General features: G+C 46.7%; 1 protein-coding gene across 2 annotated transcripts in view; it reads left to right on the top strand.

The window, feature by feature from the left end:
- Positions 1–17,086, top strand: part of gse1b (Gse1 coiled-coil protein b) — a 233,254-nt gene that overhangs the window by 184,159 nt on the left and 32,009 nt on the right. For both annotated transcript variants that reach the window (XM_084056728.1, XM_084056727.1), the window contains exon 3: positions 14,936–15,133. In XM_084056728.1, coding sequence (XP_083912854.1) covers positions 14,936–15,133 — 198 coding nt within the window. The remainder of the gene's footprint in view (positions 1–14,935; positions 15,134–17,086) is intronic.

The raw sequence follows: 17,086 nt of genomic DNA, 5'->3' as shown, positions 1-17,086 counted from the left end.
ACCTCATACACAGGCTTGTATATACATGAATACGTGTGTGTGTACGTACATACATACATACATATTCTGCCCATCACACTTGTCATCACACACCTTGGTTTTAGTCTTTAAACTCGGCAACAGTTGTCACTTGTCAGGCCAGGCTGTACCACACACACACACACACACACACACACACACACACACACACACACACACACACACACACCCACAAACGTGTTACCTTGTGGTTAAAAGTGAACTGTTGTTTAAGGGCCAAGCTGGGTGACATGTGGGCTTGTACACACACACACACACACACACACACACACACACACACACACACACACACACACACACACACACACACACACACACACACAGTGTTGTGTGTGTGTGTGAGGCTATCTGCAGCCAGAAGAAACGGGCTGTGTATTTAACTACTGCTGATAAGGTGAACAGCATGGCTGTATGAACAACAGGGAGTTAACAAAGCCCTGCCGGTTTGTGTTATGATAGCATAGTTGCTACCGATTGGGGCTAGAGATATCTCAAACTAATACTCAGTCCTGTGATAGAGCCAAGCCCTGCACATTGTTATTGTGAATGATGTGTGCCTTGCTGGACATCACCTGGTGTACACTTTAGCAATATCTGAAATCTGGAATGGGTCACATGTAGGCCTGAGTTGGACAGGTCTCAACTCTACAACAGTGCTACATTTGGAATTACAAATGGATAAATTAAGCATTTAAACCCTATAGTGTTTATTTGGTTGACCAGAGTCCCCCAGGGGTCTAATACTAGGCCCCCTACTTTTAATTCCCCTCTACACCAAAGTTTTAAGCTGCGCAATAGCCAATCTACCAGCTCACAACGCGTTGTAGATCTGCTATTTTCGCTTAATGTTCGCCCCAGACGCTAGGGACACTAGGGTTCATGTTGGTTAGCAACACTAAGGGGTTTTAGTGTCTTAGAATCTAGGAAGACCCGCAGCGCAAAGGTTGTCTAACCTCTAGGCTAACATACAGTCTGATACACCATGTTATCAAACTTTGTGGTGTCGTTTTACGGCTACACATGCTGTGGCAGCCTGCAGCACCGTGGGGTCCTGTGGGCTAGACAGCAGCTGTGCCGTGCGGAGCAGAGTGTCGGTGACAGTTTGTCTGTGGTAACAGCACCTGGCTGTGTTTAGAGAGTGATTAGAGAGGAGAGAGACCCATGCAGCTCCCTAGCGCTGTTTACACAGGGAGCCTGGAGTTAAAGGTGACCCACTTTGCATTTCCTTATCAACAGCCTGCCATGATAGCTTTGAATAGCACAGACTGTAAAGAGGAGGCCTTTGCATGCGTTTACATAGCCTCCCCTGCTGCAGAGAATGGAACATGTTTGACTGGGTCAGGCCTAGATTTGACTAGCGTCAGAACATTGTCCTTAGGTGGTATGAAAATGTGAGTGTGCACAGTACACACACACACACACACACACACACACACACACACACACACACACACACACACACACACACACACACACACACACACACACACACCAGTGTGTGTGTGTTGGCCTGTGTTGCTGGGCTGTGTGGTCTGCCTGTATGATGGAAGAGAAAACCACTTTAGGATGTTTGGGTAATGAGGGTTTTCCTTGGCCAAGATATCTCTCTCACTCTCACTCTTCCCAGTCATGTCTCTCTCTTTCTGAACCCCCTCCTGCTCTGCAGTCTCTGGGTGAGTCTGTAGGATTCTGTGGTGATGGGGTAATGTAGGCTGTGTTTGATGGCCTCTCACTACAGGCGCCGGGGCGGGGAGTGGATGTGTGTGTGTCTGCGTGTGTGTGTGTGTGTGTCAGTGCCCACTGCCGGGTATTAAAAAAAACAGGTAGTAAAGGCAGAGAGGTGAGTTGTAAATGGGATGGATGGTGAAGACAGCTGAATAAACAGGTCGTTTTGTGAGGAGTGGAGACAGGTTGACAGATAGATGCAGATTGACAGGCAGATGTGCCAACCGAAAGGTATGGAGGAAGTTGTGACGAGGCAGGTGGCCAAAGAGCCAAGAACCTCTTGACTACACCGTGTGTAAAGTGTTCATTTAACTACTTGAAAAGTATCGCTCCTATTCTGAGCATGTCATAATAGGTGAACATTCTGCAAAAATAGCCGATCTACAAATTCACAACACACCGCGACGCATCACGTTTTGAGCTTGCAGATTGGCTATTTCCCACGAAGAGATTTGGTGTAGAGGGAAAAAGAAGGGGAACCAAGTGAAGACCGATGGGAGACCCAGCAAAACGTATATGCAAAAATGCACCGATATGGAAATTCTGGGCCGATACTGAGGAGCCGAGGATCGAACCTAGGACCTGATTCTCAGACAACCGCTCTACCTACCGAGCCTCTGCTGTGGCATGATTAAAATGTCATTCTCGAGTTATAGCTCGAAGCGTTTTGCTCCATTCATTCTGCACCGCTAAACCCACTTACCTCCCTGTGCGTGTGTATGTGGGTGTACGACCACTGCAAGATCAAGCTTAACCTGCTCTGTAAGCTAGTCCTGTGTGACTCTTTGCAGACACACACGTGTGTGTGTGTGTGTGTGTGTCCATGTCACCCAGCTTGGCAGTTAAACAACAGTTCACTTTTACCCACAAGGTAACACGTCTGTGGGTGGGTATGTGATTTCTGCTTCTGAGGTCAGGGTGTGGCACTCATTTGCCTACAGTACCTTACCTTGTATACTGACTGACACGGACATTTGCACACACACACACACACACACACACACACACACACACACACACACACACACACACACACACACACACACACACACACACACACACACACACACACACACACACACACACACACACACACACACACATTATGTAAAACAATGTTCAGTTCAGAGCGCTTTGGGGAATGATGGGAGTTTGTGTTGTGGTCAACATACAGGTAAACATACAGACATGATACAAGTGTGTGTGGATGCTCTCATTCTATGTCTGTCTGTCTGTCTGTCTCTCTCTCTCTCTCTCTCTCTATCACTCTCTCTCCTTACCCTCTGTTCTTGCTATCTCTTCTGTGTATGAGCAGAGCAGATGTTATCAGTCACCTGATCTGCCCCAGCATGCTCTAGGAACAGGACACCTGACCTCACACTGATCTTCACAGAGCGCACACATGCACTTAAGCAAGCGCACACACGCTCACACGCACAGCAATACACAAGAAAACATATTGGAATATTGCCTCTTTTGATTAACTGCATTTAGCTTTTAGTCCTTGTTATCATTTTTTGTATGTTTTTGTTATACTTTTAAAAACTCAAAATGTTGTCTGCTTGGAGAATTGTTTCCATAGTCTTATTAACATCATGTTATTTGTTTTGTATGTTTATCTGGCAGTCTTTGACAACCTTTGGCATTTTGTGGCAAATGGGAGCAAATTGAATTAGAGAGAATAAATCAGCTCTTTCTTTGGAGGACAGGCCCAGAGTTACAGACCCAATTCTGTGGACTTCATGGAAGTCATGGCACTTTAACATTGTGTGTGATTCAATTTAGAAAGAGAGCACAAAAACCCAGCAATAGTATAATTGTGATGAACCACATAAATCAAATGTGTTTTGCTGTGTGTGTGTGTGTGTGTGTGTGTGTGTGTGTGTGTGTGTGTGTGTGTGTGTGAGTGTGAGAGTGTTGGTTCATTTTATACAGATTGTCAAAGTAAGCTTTAAAGAAATGCTAATCAACTTTGCTTCACAAATGTATGTTCAGATGTCTTTAGATTGTGTGTGTGTGTGTGTACATGCATCTGTGTGGTTGTGTGAAGCTGATGTTTGCTGCTGTCGCTGTCATCAAGCACTGGGCCTGATAAGCCCTGGTCAAACATAACACATGCAACGCAAGGGCAGCAGATAAGAAACGCGCACACACACACTCTCACTCTCCATACTGGAATTATTAACCTTTTGCCTCCAACCGACTGGGAGCCGTTTCATCCAGTAGGACTGCCTAATGTCTCTGTGCATATCATGTGGTGTGTGCATTGGTGTTTGTTAGTGAGTGTTTGCATCCTGCAGTCATAGTCCTTTCCTAGCAGTAGCCTGCATTTTGCCAAAGGCTAGTCCTCAACAAAGGCCTTTTCTATTACTATCACAAACAATCTTTCTCACTATCTGTCTCTTTCTCCGTAAAACTGAGGCATCTGGTCCATCAGCTGACTGTCATATTGTGTGTGTTTGTGTGTGTGTGTGTGTGTGTGTGTTCTGTGTGTGTATGAACATAGTCAGTTTAAAAACGCTATGTACTGTACTTTGTTGACCCCAGGGGTCTATACTTGATCTCCTCCTTTTTCACCTCTACAACAAATATCTTTGGTGAAAATAGCCAAACCTACATGCTCACAAACTGCTATTTTAACAAACTGTTCGCCTATTATGAATGATGTGCCCAGAATAGGGACCCTGTTTTTCTGTGTGCATTAATGATCACAAACTAAAAGCCTGTGGTCACAGAGGCCACATGTGCTACTAAAACATGGTATAGTTGAACAAGTCATTCTCTGTACCGTGGCGCTGCCCATATGTTTTCATGGTATTATTCAGTTATCAATGTTTGAGGAGCCTAGTTAGTTGCATAGAGCAGTGGCTCTCAACCTTTTCAGGCCGTTACCCCCCCCCCAATAATCATATGTGGACTGGGGACCCCCCACCCTGATAAGCACCTGGACTGTGGCAGTGTTTGTGGGGATTGTATCCTTGTCACTGGGAAAAGACATGCAACAGGTCTCTAGCTAGAATCGACAAATGTTGTGGGTGACGCACTATTCGGTCAGCTACCAGCATCCACCAATTTGCCATACTGTATTTTATAATCCCATATTGACTATATTGGTTACCAGAATAGCAAAAGCTTCTAACAGAAAATATTTGGAGTTTATTATGAGAAAGTCCCACTCAAACAGACTAGAGAGGCAATTATTTAGTCATCGTTTTTTGTTTTCCTTTTTTTCTCCGTATCATTAAAAGAAAGTCAAAACTGATTTTGATGTAACTTTACTTTTATAATAATCGTGGACCTTGATGCTAATTAATTGCTAATATACCCAGGTCCGGTCATTAAGCTGAAATTTCTGCCTCTAATGTTTCACTAATTAGCTGAGCCCATCAGTGGTTATTTCAACAATAGTGGCATCATATCCATTATTTGGACACTTTGCTCCAATCCTCCTTCTAAAGGTTACACACAATCAGTCGCCCCAAATGACAAGCAATGTAGATTGTAAAATATCAAATGTATGAGACAAAAGGAAGAATTCTTATACTTTTTTTTACATTTTGACTATGCAAGCTAATCGTGTGCCACCTGACCATTTGTATCATGTGGTGTTTGCTTGATATTGACTTGGAGCAGTCAACTATTCAGCTTATTATGAAGTGCTATTATGCTACAAGTAATTGGTTGGTATTTGTGTGGATTGAGAGAAACCACATGGTTTCCTCACACAACAGGCCTGTCCAACAGAGGCATTATGGGCTTGTGACTACAGTCAGTGAGACTGAGAGTGTATCGTCATGGTGATTATCACAAGAGGCCCAGTAGTCATCCGCCCAGAGACACACACACACACACACACACACACACACACACACACACACACACACACACACACACACACACACACACACACACACACACACACACACACACACACACACACACACACACACACACACACACACACACACACACACACACACACACACACACACACACACACCACACACACCACACCACACACACACACACACCACACACACACACACACAAAAGATAGTAACACAGGTTAACTCTCAATATCCAGACCCCATTATTATTAAGTCAATCAGGAGTAGGTATTGTGTACATGTATAAGCATACACACGCACGCATACTGTGTATACCGTATATATACATTAATGTATACATGTCGTGTGGCGGTACAGCTGCCAGGGAATCGAGGTCTATGCAGAGTACAGGGAGTGCTAATTGGCCAACCACAGCACAGCCGAGTCTAGCCGACTACATCAGAGATGGGATGGGGGGGGGGGGAGCTGAGTGGTGGAAAGGAGGATGGAATGATCATTGGATGCAGGGGACAGAGTTGGAACAAAGAATAGTGTTCATCTGCAGAGGGGGCCTACAGCCGAGAGATGGAGAGAGCACAGGGTGATGGCAGTAAATGTTGAAACAGTTTGCATGCAGTTGGTCTCCGGGTGCACACAGAGCCTGAGTCTTACAATAGAGAACAATAGAGGTGTGTGTGTGTTGTTTACAGGTACACCCACGTGTTCACAGTGACCTTTGCGTCTGACAATCCTGTGTCTCTCAATATGGCATCTCTAGTTGTGTACCCCTCTCCTACTTTGTCAGTCAGTACCAGCGTCTCAGCGTGATACCTGGTTGATTGGGGCTGCGTGTCTAATTGGAGACCAAATCAGTGTCCTCAAATGTGAGTTCCCTGCATTTTCATAAGGTTAGGTAAGGGTTACGGCTAGGCATGTATCTGTTGGGGTTGAAGGTTAAGGTAGGGTTAGTCATCTGTAAGGAAAATTGGGCAATTGTTGACAGTAACACAGCGTCCAGTGGGCATTGTGTAGTAAGTAGGCCTGGGAACCAATGGTTCATGAGCTATGTGGCCCCTTGGGCAGGACCTTATATGACCCAGGCCTATATATGGGAGTGGTTTGGGTATCTCAAAAGTGATGCAGCACAGTAAAGATGTGACAAATCGGTTGGTGCCAAGTGCCAACCAAGGCAGGAAACGCAACAAATATTTTTGATTACCTGAAAACTTACCATCCCAACAACCACAGTATGTAAATGCAGGGCCAAGTCGTCACTTTATTCCAAATTTTGTCTGCCAGTGTCGCTGTACCAAAACAACCATCACAACCATCACCATCACTGTTAGGGTAAGGGGTTATGGAATGAATGTAAATTCATGCAATGTCCCCAAAAGTTTCCAAAACCAGCGTTTGTGTGAGTGTTTTAAGTGTCTGCGTTGTGTGTTGTGAAGCACAATCCGGCTGTTCTGTCAGACACCCACACTGGTGTTTCAGAGAACACTGACACACACACACACACACACACACACACACACACACACACACACACACACACACACACACACACACACACACACACACACACACACACACACACACACACACACACACACACACTGCAACAGCACTACTACCGCCATTCAGCAACCCGACCGCAATCGCTATGTAATTAACACACAGAGGAAATGGGGGGTTCGTTGGAGGGAGGTGGGTGGTTGGTAGAGAGGACGAGGAGGAGAGAGAGAGAGTGGGGGGGGGGAAGCATCTCATCTTGTGGCCACCCTCAAGACGCTCTCTGTCTCTCTCTCTCTCTCTGGCTTGCGTGCATCAGTGAATAAAAAAGAGAGATAGGAGGAAGGGAGAGTGATGCCGTGCCGGCTGCTCTTTTGAAATCCCTGTGTTTTCATGGCGAGCTGCTGGCTGGCAGGTAGGTGGGGGGTGGAGGGGTATGGAGGAATGAATACAACAGGGAGCACAGGAGAGGCAGAGGCGAGTGGAGGAGGTGATGGGAGAATAATAACACATACGAATGCACATACACATGGAGACACACACATTCACACACATGTAGAAGACCCACGCACACAATCATAGGGACCAGAACCTCACGAGGTAAAATACACGATGGCAGCGCTCCATTACTCTGCTAACAGGGGGAGAGCAAGGTCAGAGGGAACTGTACTTTCTGCTCTGCAGTAGCTCCATAATGGAGGCCTACTGTGTAATGACAGACCAGACATCAGCAGCACTCCCTATCTCTCTGGCTCTCTTTCTCTCTCTCTCTCTCTGTCCATCTGTTGGTCGTGTCTCCTTTTCTCACTCAATCTCGCAGAATGTCTCTCTCCCTCTCAATCTCCATCTCTCTCTTTTCTCTTTTTCTATGTCTCTTTTCCTCATGTGGAACTGTTCCCTTTGACTGTGGAGGGCTGACAGTCACAGAGCTGTAGAGTCTACTACTTCTCTGATCTCAAGGGCTTCCTTTGGTACAGTGTAACAGAGACCACAGCCGCTCACATGCAAGCGCACGCACCCACACACACTTGCACACACATCCGTTTCATAATGCCTGAGGGTATATTGCTCAGACATCTCACCTCAGAAGTCAAACAAACTTGAAACTACCAGAGCAGGTTTGTCCTGTTGTGCTTTTGGACATTGTGTGTGTGTGTGTGTGTGTGTGTGTGTGTGTGTGTGTGCGTGCACAAGCGCGCGCTTGTGTGCAGTGCATATCCACATCTTGGGTGTGCATTTATAATCTCCCACAAACAGCCAATGCAGTTGAGACACCTCTGTTGTTGGGGCAGCCCATCTCCCTCCTTCCCCAATCTACAGTATGTGAAGTAGCCTGGGGCCTGAGCCTTCTGGAGGCTCTGCCCTTTTCCAACATGCAGATCGTTATACATTTTAGCTCAGAGAGTGTACAAAATCTAACTAAACAAAATCTAACTAAAAGGTCCATTTGATTCCATTTGGTACACTGTCTCAGTTAAATGAACACAGAGGATTTTATTGTGTTACCTTATGTCATGTCTGATGATAGTACACTTTCTTTGTTTATAATATGTAAACAGGATTGGTCTTCTACACATTTGCTTCAGGAAATTTCATTCAGGGCCCTTCATTTTCAGTTCAGTATTCCCTGTGCATAATAAGATGAACACATTCATTGACAAGATTGCATTGCTTTCCCCTTCATATCAATGTACTTGTGTAAATATACAGTAATTGGATCGTATACTTATTTGGATTGAATACTTAATGCCGCTGCCCAGAACACAGCACAGTTGGTTTGTCTCTTTTCCTTTTGTTCACTCATGTCCTGTGGCACAGGTCAGACTGACAACAGTGGTGTCAATGTTCTTTATTTTGGGATATATGGTAACTATAACAGTGAGGCTGGGTTAACCACTTAAACCTTCATTGACCGGAGTCCCTCAGGAGTCTATACCACTGTTTCCCAAATTTCTATGGGTTGCACTTAAATATCCCTCCTTTTTTTGTTCCCTACATTTAAAAAATATATTTAAAAACGTTTTAAAACAATTCCAACACTTTTCAAAAGTATTTCATGAATAAAATTGAAATAATTTCTATGGAAAATAAATAAATAAAACGAAACATTTAAGAAGTAGTGAAAATAGCAAATCTACAAGACCACAGCGCTCACGTTGTGAGCCTGTAGATCTGCTATTTGCACTAGTTTGGGTCCTGGGCAAACCTCTGATTTCTCTTTTGGGTCTTGAGCTAAAAAGTTTGGGGAACCACTGGTCTACTCTACACAATACTTGCTTCCCCTGCTTTTTTCACTCTACACACATCAATCTCTTCGGCACGCTGTGAGCTTGTAGATCGTCTATTTTCGCGTAATGTTCGCCTATTATGACGTGCCCAGAATAGGGACGCTAAAGTTCATGTGGTTAAAAGCAATGCTGATTATGAACCACCACGCTAGGGCTTGGCCAGGCCAGTCCAGGCCAGGCTGAGCAGCTGGATCAGATAGATAGGGTAGCAGTGCTCCACTGCTAGTTTTAACAAGCTGATAGGCAAATCCCTTCCTGGTTAAAGATTAACTACTCTCTAGAGCTGCCATTGCATTATCTCCCCACTGGCCCGGGCACACAGGAGCCAAGGGGATTTACTCTGTGTGTGTGTGTGTGTGTGTGTGTCTGTGTGGCTTGTGTGCGAGAGAGAGAGGGAGACCTACAGACAGCGAGAGAGAGAGAGAAGGCAAGAGGGTGGAGTGCTGTATGTGTTTGTGTGTGGTAGTGATCGGCTTTACTCCCAGAAGGGTGTTAAAACTGTGTTTACTGTATGTCATTTAGCAGTCACTGTGTGTGTGTGTGTGCGTGCGTGCACGCGGCTGGGTGGGACAGGCTAGTGTTTGCGTGTGGTTTGATGTGATCTGCAATTCTGCATTCCTTTTTCTCTTTCCTTTTTTTCTCTTCCTTGTTTTGTTTAGCCTCAGGGTGTAACAGCACTGAGATGGTTAATTGTATCACAAGCCATGGTGTTTAGCAGATTAATTTTAACCCCTTAGACTGTCAGGCAACTAAACACTTGAAAGAGTAAGTCCTGTGTTATGACCAACATAACCTCCTGCTTCCTATCTTTCAGACAGACAGACAACAATGTATTATTATAAGATAAAATAAATATATAATAAAAAGAGGTAATTTCCACAATGGAAATAATGACTTGTGCTTTATTGCTGTTGGCCAGACCCTGGCTTCTTCTAATGCATGGCTTCTATTGTGTGCAGAGCCATGCAGAGAATAGACAGCTTCTTCTTTTATTTGTCTGTTTTTGCTTGGTGTATTTCAAGACACAGGCTGTTCCATTCCAAGAAGACCTCTTCTATGTAACCGTGAGATGTGTCCATCTGCTGGACATTTGTAGTATTGCATCAGATTCAGGACCAATAATTCCCTTGAATTATGACTAAGCCTGTTGTGACATATGACTTCAACTGTGAAATCCAGTTGAGTTGTCTAGAATTTATGGAGGAATTTATAGAAGTTATCTAGAAACAGGAACTCTTCTGTAATGGTATATTTTTCTCCAACTCCCAAGCACCAGAAATACTTGTCTCCCCTTGTCTGTCTGCATCCTTGAGGCTGTCGTGTCATCTTTTTGACTGACATTGCCTTGCAAATCCTCTGTTATCCATTTGGTAAACTAACACTCAGGATTTTAAAGTGTAAATGCTGTGTTGTCAGCCCCCACCCGTCCTAGGCTATAGCGTGGTCATACTCTGTGGTTGTTACATACAAACTTCCTCCAGTAAATCCACAAAGCCACACTCTTCTCTGAAACCAAAGAGATGCTCTGGGTGAGGTTGGATAAAGAGGAAAAGAGAGAGGGATTGAGGGAGAGGGAGAGAGAGAGAGCGAGGGGGGGTATCTTGTGTTTTCTCAGTGGAGCTCGACCATGGCCCATGGAACAGAAAGGAGCTTTGTTACCAAGTGGTCCTTGGCGCAATACTGGCCACTGTGTTGCTTTACTTCTGCATAATCTGTCTCCATCTATCGCCCTCTTCTCATGTTGTTTTCGTCTCACCCCAGTTCAGTGAGGGAAGGAGAAAATGGGAAATGACTAAAAGCAACGCCTTTATTCACAGACCTGGTCATTATGGCATGGTGGAGGAGGTCAGAGGTTGGAAGGCACATCGTCCCATACGTTTAACTCTCCTCTCCTCTCCTCTCCTCTCCTCTCCTCTCCTCTCCTCTCCTCTCCTCTCCTCTCCTCTCCTCTCCTATCCTCTCCTCTCCTCTCCTCTCCTCTCCTCTCCTCTCCTCTCCTCTCCTCTCCTCTCCTCCTAGACCTCCATCATGTACATCATATTCAAATGGTTTTCATCTAGTCTTGACAATACTTCCTTGTTGCTTGTGTGTGTGTGTGTGTGTGTGTGTGTGTGTGTGTGTGTGTGTGTGTGTGTGTGTGTGTGTGTGTGTGTGAGCTTGACACAGGCCGTGACATGTTTCCTTTTATGCCTCGGGCTCTTTTTATTTCTCTTTCTTTCTCTCTCTCTCTCACCCCCCCTGTGTCTTTCTGTACTCCCACCACCCCTCCTCACCTCCCCAGCATCGGGGTCAGATGTGGTGACCGGTCGACCCCAGTGTGTGGAAGAAGAGGCAGCTGATGCGCACACACACACACACACACAAACACCCCTCCCCCACGCCGGTTCCTCTCGGCAGGGCGCGCATGCCTCTGTCTGTTATCTACAAATGGCTGAGGAATTATAGGTTGAGAGGGGAGGAGTGAGCGAGCGAGAGAGAGAGTGGGAGTGAGGGAGGGTGAAGGGGAGGAGGGAGGGACGTGGGGGGAAGGTCATGTGACATGGCAGCAGCTGCTCGGCTAAGAATTTCTGTGTTCACTCAGAGAGAGAGAGAGAAGAGGGCAGAAAGGGAAGAGGGCAGAGTGAGCAAGCCAGCGCTAGACGGAGACAGAGAGAGAGAGAGAGAGAGAGAGAGAGCGAGAGATAGGAAGAGAACGCGGTGCGTTGCTTTGTTAGATAAGCTCCAAACGGTCTTTGTGAGCGACGGAGCGAGTGTACAAGAGACGAGCAGGAAGAGAGAGAGAGAGGGAGGGCAGGAGGAGCAAACCCAGAGATAGGAAGAGAGAGAGAGAGAGAGAGAGAGAGACAGACAGACACACACTCGGACGGACGGACAGACAGGGAGAGAGAGAGGAACCAGAGAACAGGAAGATGGTGGTGTGTGGCTGTGAGTGCTGGGCTGGGCTCAACGTGAAGATGATGCAGCCATGGGGGATCCAGTCAGCTCCTCTCCTTTGTGCAGTAAGGAGCCTCCGTCACGCTTTGCTCTCTGAGGGGGGTCGGGAACAACGCTAGCTGTGTGTGTCTCTTGTAGTCTGTGTGTGTTTGTACACTGTACACGCATTACCCTGATTTCTCCTCTTTCTCTCCTTTCACTTTGTGTGTGTTGGTGTGTGTGATACAGGTTCTGAGTTCTCTCAGTATAGAGTGATCTGTCTCTGTAGTGCTTTTTGTTTTATGTGTAGTTCTGTGAAAAGTTCCTGGTTCACATTCTCATCTCTGCCTGTCTCTCTCTATGTATCCCCCCCCCTCTCTCTCTCTCTCTCACTGTCTGTGTTTAACTCTTGAGTAAGATGGGTGGAGGAGCAGGACACTAATGTCTTAACGAGGTCATGTTACTACACTAAGCGGTTAATGTATGTGTTTGCTCGTGCAATAGGCTCAGTGCTGTGTGTGTGTGTGTGTGTGTGTGTGTGTGTGTGTGTGTGTGTGTGTGTGTGTGTTTGTGTGCGAGCGCGCTCACACTCGCGCATGTGTGTATGTGTGTGTGTTTGGAGACAGTAGTCATTGTTGATTCCATTATTAATTGAGCGCAGGGTTCATGGGAAGTGCACTGGGTGACTGGGAGGTTACAGGCAGGACAGCACAGAGGTGTTGCCACTCTTATTCACTCCCTCACACACAAGACACGCACACGCACGCACGCACACACACACATACACACACACTTATACTCACATACCGTGTCCCTGCCCTCTTCTGAGGAGGTAACGGGATCTTTTTCTAGCCTGCTGCGTCTCTGGGGCAGACCCATATATAACTGCTGCTCATCTAATTGTGATATCGATATACTGAGTGAGCAGCTTTCTTTTCTGTGTGTTTCCGTGTGTGTGTGTGGAGGGAGTGTGTTGGCTGGAGATGAGACACTGATGTTGAAGGTAAACGTCCAGAGGATTGCATGCCATGTGTTTGTGTGTCTGTGTGTTTGTAATGCCTTCTGCTCGGGCTTGAACCTAAACTCACCTCTGAGCAGGGAGCCATGCGTAACACACACACACACACACACACTGCACAGCGCTATCATACGCTACTCTGGTATTCAGGGATTCCACTGACCCAGGGGCTGTCAACACGGTGTCACCTTTCGCCACACACACACACACACACACACACACACACACACACACACACACACACACACACACACACACACACACACACACACACACACACAGGAAGGAGAGAGACAGTCCCACAACCTCCATTAGCCCGAGGCCAGTAAAGAAAAGCCTGTGGTCTCACTCATCGTAGCTTTTGTGTGACGAGTTCCTTATTGTGTCCTGATTAGGAATTTTACATGATGTTGGATATGTGGGGATTTCCTTGTCTTCTTAGACCAATGACACCTCATACAAACAGGAAACGCTGGCCATGACAATGATATCGTTGCTGTCGTTGTATGTCCAAAAAATGCAGACAGACCAGAGCCCTTTGAATGAAGCAAGGGTGACCCGTGCCCCCAACCTCTCACCTCTAACCCTTTACCATATAAGCCACAGCCCCCCCCCCCCCAAGACCCTCACTCCACCAATCCCCATTCCCCAAGCTGTCACAGAGCGACACACGGACAAGACAGACAGACAGACAGACAGACATACCTACCCAGGCTTTGGTGCCTTACTTCTGTGAGGTCAATTATTTTTCTCCGAGGGCCAAATTATGTTGGGTATACCAAGCCGAGCAGTTCCTTATCACTACTTTTACAGTTACACACACACGCGCGTGCGCGACACCAACCAATGCGAATGAAGCAAGTGAAAACAAACAGACGCGGCTCAGGCACCGACACAAATCAAACACACACGCAAGTAGCACTGACACAAATGAAATAAACACATGCAAGCCATGCCTCAAGCAACACAAATGAAATCAAAACACACACGCACGCAGGGACTGCTTACATATTTCTCTCTGCGTTCCATAAACTTAAACTGGCGGCCGTCAAACCATGAGTTTGTAGTAGCGTTGAAAAGTTGTACCTCGCTGTCATTATCCATAATTCTGCTGTTTTAAAGCGCTGCCGTCTTAAATATGTGCACTGGGACTGTAGTTTCAGAGACATGTTATTCCAACTTTTTATTACACCTTTTCCAGCCTAACTTCCTGGTCTACTGGCCAAACACAGCGGTCTCGCTGTGACTGGCTTGTAGACCAGGACGTTGGGACTAATGTCGGAAGAGAGCCAATCGGATGCAGTTACATCACAGGTCAGGTGGAGATGTACGTTGTGTTAGCTATGTGGTCCAAAAACTGCAGTGCAGACACAATCTTGGCACAATTGTCCCTCACGGGCCGCCTATTGAGGAACCATGGTGTACTGTATGCGTTTCTTTTGCATGTCAAAAGGATATTTTACAGTATTTTACAGCCGTCTAGAACGTCTATGTGTACCCTGTCGAGACCGACCAACCACTGGGTGACTCACTCACTTCTGCTTTCGTTCTAAACGTGGTGTTGGATGGCTGTTTAACCCGTCTACCCTTTCTTTCCTCAACTCTGTTCGCAGGCATGAGCCATGAGCCAAAGTCACCATCTTTAGGAATGATCTCCACGGCAACCCGTACCACGGCGACCGTCAGCCCCCTCACCCCGTCTCCTCTCAACGGTTCCATCGTAGCCAATGGGAGCCCGGCTACCCAGTCCGCTCACTCCGGATTCGCTGCAGCCCTCCGCAAACTGGCAAAACAGGCTGAAGAACCCAGAGGTAAAGAAACGCACACACACACAAGCTTAAAAATGTATATGTACACAAGTGACACACACACACACACACACACACACACACACACACACACACACACACACACACATTCTGAAGCGAAGCCCTTTGACAGTGCAGCTAGCCAGCCACAATGACCCTGACCCTGACACCTGACCCATAGATTTAGTGATTTAGATCATGGCTCTGAGCATTCCTCTATTGGAAACTCGGTGTGTGTTTGCATGCACACTGCGCGTGCGTGTGTGTATGTATGTGGGGGGCCCAGTGGAAGGCTGCTAATAGCGCTGGAGTGATATTCACACAGGATTGAATTAGCCATCATCCCTGGAGATACAGGGACACAGAGGAGCCATGCTAGCCGACCCACTTAAACGTCTGTGTGTGGGTGCGCTTGTGTCAGCGTGATTGGTATATGAGTGCTTTGTGCGTGTGTGTGTTTGTGTGTTTGTGTGTTTGTGCACGAGAGTGTGCGCATGTTTAGAAATGTTGCTTCCCTCTTTGACAATGTGTTAACCGCACACATGCTTCAGACATCCTATTGAATTCCCCTGCTCTCTGAGCTCTTCTATGACGCTCTGGATATGAAGTATGCATCATGTGGCAGGGTGAGGAGTTTAATGAGGGCAGCTTACGCACAGAGACGCAGCACGCTGCCCCTCCAGTCATAACCCCCTGTCTCCCTCTCTCTCTGACACACATAGACACAAATAGTCACAAATAAACATTGCAGAATACACAGGGCAGCATCAGCGTCTGCCACCGTGATGATTCAGATTCTCTTTAGTGTGTGTGTGTGTGTGTGTGTGTGTGTGTGTGTGTGTGTCAGTGGCCTGGTGTCCTGGCTCCAGGGGGGCCCTGCTACCCCAGCTGTCCACCCCAGCTCTGGGCGCTCTTAATCAGCCTGTCTGCTCTGTCCTCCATCTCCCCAGCCCACTAGAGCCTGGGACCCAGCACCCAACCAATGATTTATTACCCAGATAGAGAGCACACAGCCACAATCTCTCCGTCTCTTTCTCCCCTATGCCTTTTCACTCACTCTGCTTTGCCTGCCAGCTCTATCTCTCTCTCTCTCTCTCTCTCCCCCCTATCTCCCTCCATCTTGAGCAAAAGAAAAAAAAATCTATCACACGTCCTCTCTCTCTTCTATCTTGAGCGTTTTGGTACCCTGCCTTTCCTGTGTGCCTTGAACCCTTTCTTTTCCTCCCAGGATAATTAATTCTCATCTTTCTCTGCTTTCCCCTTCTTCTACGGTTGCCGGTCTGTCAACCAAAGAACATGACGCCCGTGTTCACTGTCAGCGCTGTTTTGTTTGCTTTGCTTTTCTTTGTTGCTTTTTGCTTTTTTCCTCTCATCTTTCAATGCATGTGCGTGTGCACGTGTATGTGAGAACGCATGCTTTGACTGTGTGGTGTTCAATGTGTGATTCACAGTAGTAGAAGGCTGAGGGATTTCAGTTATGTCTGTTGTCATGCACACACAACAGACAGACCATATCCTGTCTGATTAAATTCTACCGTTCTTTTATTAAAGTCATAAGAAAAAAAAAAATCCAAGGCCTGTTTGTTATTTCGGGGGCCTTGCAGAGTGTGCTGCCTAGCTTGGTGCAGTCAGTGATGTGTGAGTCAGCTAGCTAGCCCGACCAGGCAAATGCACACAGGGGTGGGGGTGGGGGAGGTTGACTCTGCCTACGTTGAGACCTCCGGGGGTGTGGGCAGGCGAGGAGTGTGTCCGCCGGAGCCCCAGCCACCTCGGTGTCTGCGCACAGCCTATATTTATAGACAGCTGCTTTACAACCGTACACAGCAAAAATCCTCAGTGTTAACTCTGAGCGGGTAGAAAATGGAACCAAATGGACCCGTGCGGGTCCATTTGGTTCCATTTTGTACACGCTCTGAGTTAAATTAACACTGCGGGACTTCATTGTGTACACGCAAG

This window comes from Gymnoscopelus microlampas (genome assembly GCF_963454915.1).
Source record: "Gymnoscopelus microlampas genome assembly, chromosome: 1".
NCBI classification, from domain to species: domain Eukaryota; kingdom Metazoa; phylum Chordata; class Actinopteri; order Myctophiformes; family Myctophidae; genus Gymnoscopelus; species Gymnoscopelus microlampas.
Note: the sequence above shows the minus strand (reverse complement) of the source record. Positions and strands in the feature narration are given on the sequence as shown.